The sequence below is a fragment of the Phoenix dactylifera genome, chromosome 9 (genome assembly GCF_009389715.1).
Source record: "Phoenix dactylifera cultivar Barhee BC4 chromosome 9, palm_55x_up_171113_PBpolish2nd_filt_p, whole genome shotgun sequence".
Lineage (NCBI taxonomy): Eukaryota > Viridiplantae > Streptophyta > Magnoliopsida > Arecales > Arecaceae > Phoenix > Phoenix dactylifera.
In genome coordinates, this window is record NC_052400.1 from 15,520,933 (window position 1) to 15,530,833 (window position 9,901).

The following is a 9,901-nucleotide window of genomic DNA, read 5'->3' on the forward strand; positions in this document are numbered from 1 at the left end:
CAAGTAAAGTAAATGAAGCATCACCAAAGAAACTAAAGTACACAAAATAAACCAAAGATATAATTTTTGGGTCCATGAAGGCAGGCCCTCGACACAGACTCACCGATAGTTTTAGGGACCTAATAATTAGCTTCAAGATGCATGGCCTCAGATCCTAAGACAGTTGATAAACATTTATTGCCACATATAAACTTATCAACAGGCTCGCATTCTACGTCATCTGCATGAGATTTCATGCCAAATACTTCATGCCATAAGCGTCCACTAGAGCACTTGAACCCCCAATTCTCCTACAAGAAGGGAGGCTTCAATCTATCAATGTTACGAATTGTGATTTTTATTTTCCTGAGGAAAAGTAATGTTGGGGTCATCACATCCTGAGATCGAGCCCAGAACAAAGTCCTATCGTCATGCACTTCTTGTGCTTCCATAGACATAAGTTTCCTACTAGAAAAGAGCGTTCTTCTATTTTTTTTCCAAAGAAGAAGAAAGAAAGTGACCATTCTCCGGTTGCAGATTTCTTTCTCAAATGCTCCATTTTTAGCATAAATGGTGCACACGTACTTCTGTCCGAGATTAAGATTCCAAATATTTAAATGTCCCACTACCTCTTTCAATTACTTTTAGGGCATATTTGGCTCGAAAAAGTTAGGCTCTCGAATGAGAATAGGAATAAATGAGACGGGAGAAGACACATGCCTATTCTAATTTCAGGAGAGCAGGAATGCTTCAATTTTACAATATCCAATTCTGACTCTTTCTTGATAGTCAAATCTTATTCCGATTTCAATTCTGTTATGCATCGGAGAATATAGTTATCTCGATTTTTATTTTGATTTCGATTCCGGTCGCGACCCTAATGCACCCTCAAGAAATGATGGGTTTATCCGCAAACACTATTATTTGCTCATGTAAACAGAATGCAATGATCGACGCCCAAACCCCTAAATCTATTGTTCCCCCGGAGTTTGTGAGTTTGACATCCAGCCGAAGGGTAGCATTACCAGACGCCTACCTAAGCAAGATTTTGGAAGCCCCTGACTCATCAGTTTCAGCCCACGGATTAATTTCAGTGTCCCTAATAATTGGATTAGACCCTCCTACAGGTACAAGTCACAAGATTCATCTTAGCGTCCCTAATAACAAACTATACTCTCATAAGCAACTTTTTAGGCTGGAGGACAGGGAATGCAGTCGTATCGATGATGTCAGTCCCATATGTGATGCCACTGAAGCCGCTCCCTCTTCCCTATTTCAACGCTTCTCACACATTCCATGCCCCTAGCTTATACCTAATAATGCAAACACATTAAAATACTTCGTCGAAGACTATCTGGTCCAAAATAATGGCCGTAATGGGTGGTTGGCCGGTTCCAATAAAACCTCTGTTTCAGCGCCCAAAGGCTGTAGATATTTCTTGACCTTCCGATCCCCTGGGGGTCCCATTCCTTCCCCAAGTCCGCCCCTGCCACTTTGCTCGGCCGCTTATAAAAGCCCCCATTCTCTCCGTGACTCCACAGGCATTTGATCTCGTTCCCCTTCTCAAAGCTCTTGCTCTAGGCTATAACTTCGCTGTAGTAGTGATGGCTCAGGGAAGGGGCAGTGCAGTGGCTCTCGGGTTGGCACTGCTGTGCCTCCTCATCCACAGTGAGATCGCCGAGTCGGCCACTTACACAGTGGGGGATAGCCGGGGCTGGACCTTCAATACCGTCAACTGGCCCAGAGGGAAGCGTTTCAGGGCCGGCGATGTTCTCGGTAAGTGCTCACTCCGTAAGGCTGCTCCGAAGTAATTTCAATTCCAAAATCATAACGTCTTAACTTTAAAACTTTTCTGCATGTTGAGAGAGAAATTTTAAGGACTCGAAAAATAAAAAAAAAACCATTTATAACATAAGTAAACCAGGATTTTTCACTTGCATGATACTTGGCTCGTACGAAAGCAGGAACCAAAGTACTATAATAAAATTGATATTAAAAAGTATGCAAAATCAAAAAATATCATGTTTTTTTTTTCTCTTTTTTTTAAGAGGAAAAAAATACTCCCCTCCCTTCTTCTTTTTTTTTATCTGTAATAGCAACGCGACTGTCTAGAATAATTTCATCCTACGTCCAGGTCCATCTAATAATTTCTCATCTGGATGATTAACGATTTTATATTCTTTGTTCATGGTTGGTAAAGTTTTCAAGTACAGTCGATCAGCCCACAACGTGGTCGCGGTGAATGCGGCTGCCTACAATCGCTGCTTGACGCCGAGGGGGTCGAGAGTCTTCAGGTCAGGGAATGATCGCATCACGCTTGCCAGGGGGACGAACTACTTCATCTGCAACTTTCCTGGCCACTGCCAAGCAGGGATGAAGATTGCAGTCACAGCTGTGTGAAAATTTTAGTCGAGCTTTATCTACTTTGGTAGTGTGCTAATATGTATGAAGATGAGGATCGTGTTGTATGACGACTACGTGGGTTATAATTAAATAAAATGGTTGGTGCATGGCTCATCAACTTTGTTTCTTTTTTGCCTTTCATGCAAATTTATTGACTGTCTGTTGGTGAGATTGGATTAAGCTTGACAAGATTTTTTGGTAGCAAATACTTTAGATGTTATCTTTTCTTTTTTTTTTATTATATAAAATATCTTTTTTGGACTAAACAATCATTTTTTGACATTCGAAAAACATATTATTTTATTTAAAAAAGTGCAAGTGAAAATGATGGTCATTATTAATATTATAATACCGTTCTGTAAAACTATCTTGCTAAGTGAAAGCAGGGAATTTGGAAGTTGGGAGAATGCGGATGAAGAAAAGAAAATAGTGAGATGGGGTTGATTTGGGTCTGATATCTCTTGATTGCGTTTTCAGTGGGTGTCATACTGTCATGGTCAGGGTGGAGTGGACTTCTCCTCCCTGGAGCAGGGGATGGTGAAAGAGTTAATGCGGTGGTTGGTGATAAAAATTGCAGGGAAAATGCCTTTAACGTGTGCTGTAGATATGACGACCAAAGTTTCCATGTTTCCTGATGAGTAGGGTGTCTCTTTGTTGACTCTGTTTTATGGAATCTAGACTCGAAGCTTGAAGGGTCAAGGAATTGCTCGCATCACTGCTACAGAATCCCGATGTTTAACTGCAATTACTTGTCTGACATCCACTTTTGTAGGAAAAAAACTACGGTTTTGTTTGAGATATAATTATGGCTTTGATTTGATAACGTACTAATTCACTTTCATAACAGCTGAAAGGAGTTCTCTCTTACATTACTTTATAGTACATTAGTACAAATGTCCTGTGTCAGATGATAATTGCAAAATTAGATGCTAATTATAAAGCTAAAAAGATGGTTTAGGTAGACCTAAGGATCAATTACTTTTTGAGAACTATAGTAGGACCGTCAGCACCGCATCAGGACCACCAGAAGACCCAACAGAACCACGAACTTCTCTTGTTTGTAGCATATAAATATCTTTTGTCAGATGATGACTATAAACTTAGATACTACTTATAAATCTAAAAATAAAAATGAAGGAGTTAATGACCAAATATAGCGGAGGGGCATCAAGCCTAAACTATATTTATTTTGATGGGTTCCGATCTAAGTTTATTTAGAATTTGATATTTTTTTTGTATCTAATCGATAATCAGCTTTATGATAAGATAATACTTTTGGAAAATACGACAAGGACACCAGTATCAGAATTGAACCTGAGCTTATTTTGTCGTGCAAAATCATATCAAAATTAAAAACAAAAAAAAAATATAAAGCTTATTAACTCTTGTGGCTGTAGCCTCCCATAGAAGAGTCTAAAATAGCTCAACCTGCACTCTTGGCTTACCTACCAATATGATCTTCTTCCAGTAATTGAAAGAGCTGCTTAGGGCAAAAATTTCAGCTTGTTGGCATATAGGATAATAAGTTCAAATAAGTTTATGTTCTGTCAACTATCAATCGGTTTATAGTCTGTTAGATTATTCATAGGAAAAAAGAATGGAGGGACATTGGACTCAGTTCAAATGTACTCCTAACAGCTTATAGATCATTGATGCAGTATATATTCTCTATTAAATGAAACAGCTCTTCATACATGAAACGTGGGAGACAAAAAAACATATAACAAAATAAATAAAACAAATAATTAGAAGGATTCGGGATAAAGGAATGCAAATTGTCTTAAATACAGTTTTGTTTTCCTAGCAAAAAAAAACACAAATCTAAAATCTAATTGCATCAACCTGAGCTAAAGCCCGATGTCAATCTAAGGGAGAAATTATACCATACACCACACGCACCATGCAGCAATGCATCACGCCAACCACAGCAGCTTGTTATCATAAATCTCATTCATCAAGCACACATCTCAGTATATGGCTGTAGAAATGAAGGACTGTGATTCGCATAGTGCACCGACACTTGGTGCATACCGTGTAGGTTATAATTTTAGGTTATAATTTCTCCGACCTACGGGTCAAACATCGGCATGTTTTGTGGGCCCAAACCTGGCTTAATCATAATAGTCTCAAACTTGGACCAGGTCGTGTCATATTGGATTTTTTTTTTTTTTGAAAGTTCAAACTTCTCCACGAATCAATTTGTGTAGGCCTGGGCCTGTCCGAAGGGCTTAATGACTTGGGACCATTTTTGTTAGAGCGTAGACTTTATGAGTCCAATAACGTGTGGGCTCCATACCTTCAACAGGGACAACACTCTCTCCTTCATTTTCCGCTATCAAGGACTCACCACGATTTAACTAACCAGGCGTCTTTACCACCCCCACCTGCCCAAAGAAACACCCACCAAAGTAGAAAAAAAGCAAAAAACGAAAAAACCAGGGGTCTAAAATGCAATAAATTGGCGAATTGATGTATAAATCGAAAAGGAAGGGAGAAGTAAATTAAAAGAAACCTTGCACACTGTATCAAATACTATCTTAATTTTAGTTTATATGCCATAAAGCAACACAATTAAAGCTTTTTTTTTTTTTTTGTTTTTTTTGATACAATGACAGCTCACACGCGACCAATGTAGATGCGGCCAATAAAATTAAAAAATAAAAGACTACATAAAAGCTCCGGCACTAAACTACAATCCTTCAGATGAAGCTTCCAAAGTCATGAGCCGCGAAGGATGCAATTCAGTCGATGGTACCGGCTAAAATACCACCAGAACGTACGTTAACCAGCACACATCCATTGGTTAATGTAAACCAAGAATATTGACCCCAAACGAGACGGTGCAAATGGTGAGGCCTAACAGTGACATCAGACCAAAGAATGGCACGATTCTGAGTCCCCTGATACAAGACGAAACATACCAAAAAAAAAATAATAATAATTAGGTAACCTTGGGGGAGAGAAATCTCCAAATTAAGAAGTCGGCCAGGAAAAATTAACTCACAACATCTTCAAACGATTCTCAGGAATTCCACTGGAATAGCCCTTGAAATAGAAGAAGCGAGCGATGGTGTAATCAATTCCAAAGCCAGCTGCAACGAGAGGATGCCGAAGTCCGCCCAAGAGCAACATCACAAAGAACACTGGCATCAGCTCCAGCGAGTTTTGATGTCCCCTCTGTCCAAAAAGACGAGAACAATCGAATCAAAAAATGAGCCAAAGTTACTTCCCCCAGTTGCAACAAAATAAAGCTAACCTGAACACAGTTGAAGAGCTTGGCATCCTTGTTCTCGGACTCGATGGCATAGAGGGTCGGATAAGACACCTTGTACCTGATAACCAATCGACCGGATTACAAGCTAATAGCAAAGCCAAACTAGAATGCTTAACAACGGCAAGAAGGAAATTGAGGAATACTTAATCCGGGCTCTGCCAACTTTGGAGGCCATCCAGGAGTTCAGGAAGGTATAGAGGAGAAGCACCAGCACCACGTATCCATATTCCCTGGGCAACTCCATGGCCGCCGTGTGGTCTCCGCCTGTACCTCTGTGTTTGCTGCTGCTCCAACGCTCATGGCTTTCTTATATTATATAGTGGGATCACATACTTAAGCGAGAAGGAATTCAGAATAAATTATGTGCTCAGGATGGAGAGCTGAGGTTGGTCGAAAACTGGCTTACGCTCGAAGGAAATTTGACCAGTAACATGTGGTCTTCTTCTGCTGGTCAACGGTTCCATTGGAAATTTTTGAGTGCTTGGGTACCCTGGAAGATGTTTGAGGGCTACAGGCCAGTTTAATTTGTACAGTTTACTGTAGTAGAAGTACTTGTCATGGGTTAAGTTGGGAAAATTTTGAGTGCACACAAATACTTGAGTTGGACTGTTGTAGACTGCCCGGTTAGAAGGAACAAAGACTGGATCAATAGCAGCATGACATGCATGGAGAGGTTAGAGCATAGTTGATCATTTCCAAATCGGCCTTTAGGGGATAAAACCTTTTAAGGAAGGCATGCAATCGGAGACACAGAAGGTGACTTGTACGCGGTTGGTGTGGTCCCTCCTCAGGTGGGAACGACCTCATTTGATTTAAAATATAAAAGAAAAAATCGGATAAGAAGGAAACCAGGGTGAGGGTAATTGAAACGAAACCTTGGGGCGCGGGACTCTACGGAGACAGGAGAAGAAAAACAAAAGGGAGAAATAGAAAAAAAGTGTTTTACTTTATCGGATGATCGGATAGTTGATTATAACTAGATTTGGCTGAAATTTTATTATATTATTTTTAGTATTAAAAGATATAGATTGAACGGTTTGGATTGTTGAAAAGTCTTCTTTATTGATTATTTTAAGCATCAACTCTTGATGAAATTTATTTTTTATTTTACTATTTATTGTTAAAATTTATCTTATTGGTGATGAATGTTCTTGTTATGGAAGCCAAAATTAAATCTTATTGATGTGTGTGCAACCTCTAATTAAAATAGAGAGAATTTATTGTACTTCCATTATTCTAAATAGTAAAAGTTTTTGTCTGAGGTAGGTCCTATAATTTTTCGTTTTCCATGTTAAAAATTGTGTTGTCTCTTGTTTCTGAATTCTTTGATTATTTTGTCTGCTAATTACTTAAGTAGATTGTAGAGATTATTATTGCTTGGTGAGTGATATCCTATTAAATTACACCAAAAAAAAAAAAATTGCAGCATCATCTCCACAATCACTTACATCTTAGCAGAAGTATATGTTGGAAAAAACTGCCTAGCCCTTATTCTTTCATGGGGATCTCTAGACATGGGGCGGGACCAACTAAAGTAAATATGTGAACTGCTAGTTCATATAAACATTATGCAAACTGCACCTGTACTACTAGTAAACCTTCGTGACCATACCTAATCACAACTAATATACTAGACGAGACCAATTTTAAGATTCATCATCTATGACTGGCGCTTTATTTAAACTATACATGTTCATGACTTCATTCAATTTGTCAAGACTTATCAACTCAAGTCCAGCTTGATTTCAAAAAGCTGTAGGTCAATATTACTTGATCCCATATAGAGGGTTGGCCCAGCCAAGCTCAGCATATATACAAAAATATATGCCGAGGCCTGCATACTGATGCCATCACATGCAGCAAATTAATGAAACTAGTGGCATGCTTACGCAGTGCATGACATAATTGAAATGGCACGATGGAAAACATTAATAGAAATCAACTTAGCAATGCGACAGATGTTGCGGCCCTCCTTGTCTTGATGGAGATTCTGGGGTTTGAATCACGGGTAGTGCATCACTAGGCATTTAGATCAGGATAATTAATTTACTCCTTTCTTCTCTCTCTCTCTCTTTAAAAAAAAATATAAAGAAGTCAGTCTTGTATACGGTATCAAATTGTGATGAAGTTTCACCATTTTTTCCTAGGAATAAGGATCCACTAACAAGCATCCTAATTTCATACAGTACATTAAGATTGCTGCAGTATCGGACTACCTATTCTAATGACTGTGATTGGAAGTTCTTATTAGAAGTATTAAATATCCAGCGACGTGCTATTAGGAGATTACTGTGTTATATATAATACTCCTTAAAACAAATAGTAGGAATGGAAGGGAAAAGTCAAGAAGATGGAAGACTTTTATTTTGTTTTTTTAAAATATGAGATGAGATTTGACCATAGATTTAAACCGGATCTAATTTTTGAACCTAATCTAATCCACAGGCTCATACGATTCGGAGTTTCTGGTGAGGTTGGATTAGACCTAGGATGGATCGAGGTCGAGTTAGACTTATTTTTTGGTTTGATTGGATCCAATTTTTGAACCTAATTTGATCCATGGCCCTTGAAATATGGATTGGACCGAGTCTAATCGGATAGGGCACGGGCGGACCTGGTCAGCCCTAGCTCCGAGAACTGTCGCGGTGGCGCTGGCCCCACCGGAACAGCCCCCGGTTTCGACGAATCTGCGACGATGCTTGGAAGCCTCTGGGCTTTAGATATCCTCCCCACCTTTGGAACCCTTCCTCGGCCTGGGCTTGGTTAAGGAATAGGTTGAAGGGCGGCGACAGCGCCATTAACGGAAGAGATGGCGGTGAGCGTAGAGATCCCGAGGGAGTACGGATACGTGGTTTTGGTGGTGGTTCTCTACACCTTTCTCAACTTCTGGATGGGCTTCCAAGTCGGCAAGGCCCGGAGGAAGTAAATCTCTGGCTTTTTTTTGGGAGGGGGAGTTCCCCACACAACACCTGCGATCCTCTAATTTTTATGCTCGATTTTGTTATGATTAATGCTGTTATTCGACTCCCGTCAGGTACAAGGTGTTCTATCCCAACCTGTATGCGATTGAATCCGAGAACAAGGATGCCAAGCTCTTCAACTGCGTCCAGGTATGTATACATCTCCCTCTGGTGCTGGCTTTCCCTGTGAGAATTGATGCATGTCGTGATTGAAGGGATTGAGGTGAGGTTATGTGATGTTTGGCAGAGGGGGCATCAGAACTCGCTGGAGGCGATGCCGGTGTTCTTCGTGACGCTGTTGGTGGGCGGGTTTCAGCACCCTATAATCGCCGCCGGGCTGGGCGTCCTTTATACGGTCGCCCGATTCTTCTACTTCAAGGGTTATTCCAGCGGAGTCCCAGAGAATCGTCTCAAGATTGGGTATATAGATTTACCTGCCTTTGTTTTTTTCTCCCGTTCTTTCGCGCTGTCATTCGATTTTAGTGTGCGTGTGCGTGTCTTTTTGTTTCCTCACCATGTTGGCTTTTGTTCTCAGGGGATTTAACTTCTTGGCGCTGTTCGGGCTCATAATCTGCACCGCTTCGTTCGGAATCCATCTGCTCATCCGAGAAGTGCTGTGATGTGGGTGCCAATGCGCTTTTGCTTGTGCTTTTGCTTGTGTTCGCGGCCCTACGATGGTCAAAAATAATAAAGGTTTAGCCAAACTAGAGATAGTGTTTCGATCGGTCTTAAAAGTATCAGAGGTCTGTACTCTGTAGACTTCTTTTGTCTTTGCTTTCTGTGTGTCGAATTTATGTTTGGAAATAAATTGCAGTCTTCTTTAAGAGGAGATTATATTATTGGCATTCCTAGCACAACTAAGAAGGCATTCCAGCAGATGGTTTTTTTTTTTTGTTCGAAATATGGAAATAATCTATGTGCAAGGGGTATACATTTAATCCTTGATGAAATCCGATCATTTCGACCATAGTAATAATAAATAAAATATTATTTAGAACCCAACCACCTTTGAACAAATCCATAGGCTGCTGCGAGCCTAATTACTTCGCACAGCTCAAGTCAGCAAGCAACAAAGAAGAAGAGGGTGGTTGTGAGAGCCCCCAACCCGATCAAACGGAGACTGTTGGCAAGAAAAAAAAGTTCCACAAGAACTACAGAAAAATTACTTAATTATCAATATGTTTAGGGGAACGGTAATCGGTATCAAGTCTAGGGGTTGCCTATCATACCTCTTACATAACTTCTTGGATTTGTTATCTCCGTGTTCAGCTTAATAAGAAAATGG

At 40.1% G+C, this 9,901-nt stretch overlaps 3 protein-coding genes across 3 annotated transcripts; 2 read left to right on the forward strand and 1 right to left on the reverse strand.

Annotated features, from left to right (window-relative positions):
- Window positions 1-1,283: 1,283 nt before the first annotated feature.
- Window positions 1,284-2,511, forward strand: LOC103700900 (basic blue protein-like). The gene is made up of 2 exons (XM_008782803.3): window positions 1,284-1,755; window positions 2,180-2,511. Exons 1-2 carry the CDS (start codon window positions 1,584-1,586, stop codon window positions 2,377-2,379), a joined length of 372 nt encoding a protein of 123 aa, XP_008781025.1. The 5' UTR covers window positions 1,284-1,583; the 3' UTR covers window positions 2,380-2,511.
- A 2,345-nt stretch (window positions 2,512-4,856) lies between these two features.
- LOC103700911 (microsomal glutathione S-transferase 3-like) lies at window positions 4,857-5,953 on the reverse strand. The gene is made up of 4 exons (XM_008782813.4): window positions 5,800-5,953; window positions 5,639-5,714; window positions 5,387-5,559; window positions 4,857-5,282 (listed from the first exon to the last, which is right to left on the reverse strand). The coding sequence occupies exons 1-4, from the start codon at window positions 5,898-5,900 to the stop codon at window positions 5,186-5,188; spliced, it is 447 nt and encodes a 148-aa protein (XP_008781035.1). The 5' UTR covers window positions 5,901-5,953; the 3' UTR covers window positions 4,857-5,185.
- Window positions 5,954-8,317: 2,364 nt separating this feature from the next.
- LOC103700922 (microsomal glutathione S-transferase 3-like) lies at window positions 8,318-9,461 on the forward strand. The gene is made up of 4 exons (XM_008782824.4): window positions 8,318-8,578; window positions 8,691-8,766; window positions 8,864-9,036; window positions 9,152-9,461. The coding sequence occupies exons 1-4, from the start codon at window positions 8,466-8,468 to the stop codon at window positions 9,234-9,236; spliced, it is 447 nt and encodes a 148-aa protein (XP_008781046.1). The 5' UTR covers window positions 8,318-8,465; the 3' UTR covers window positions 9,237-9,461.
- The last annotated feature ends 440 nt before the right edge of the window (window positions 9,462-9,901 follow it).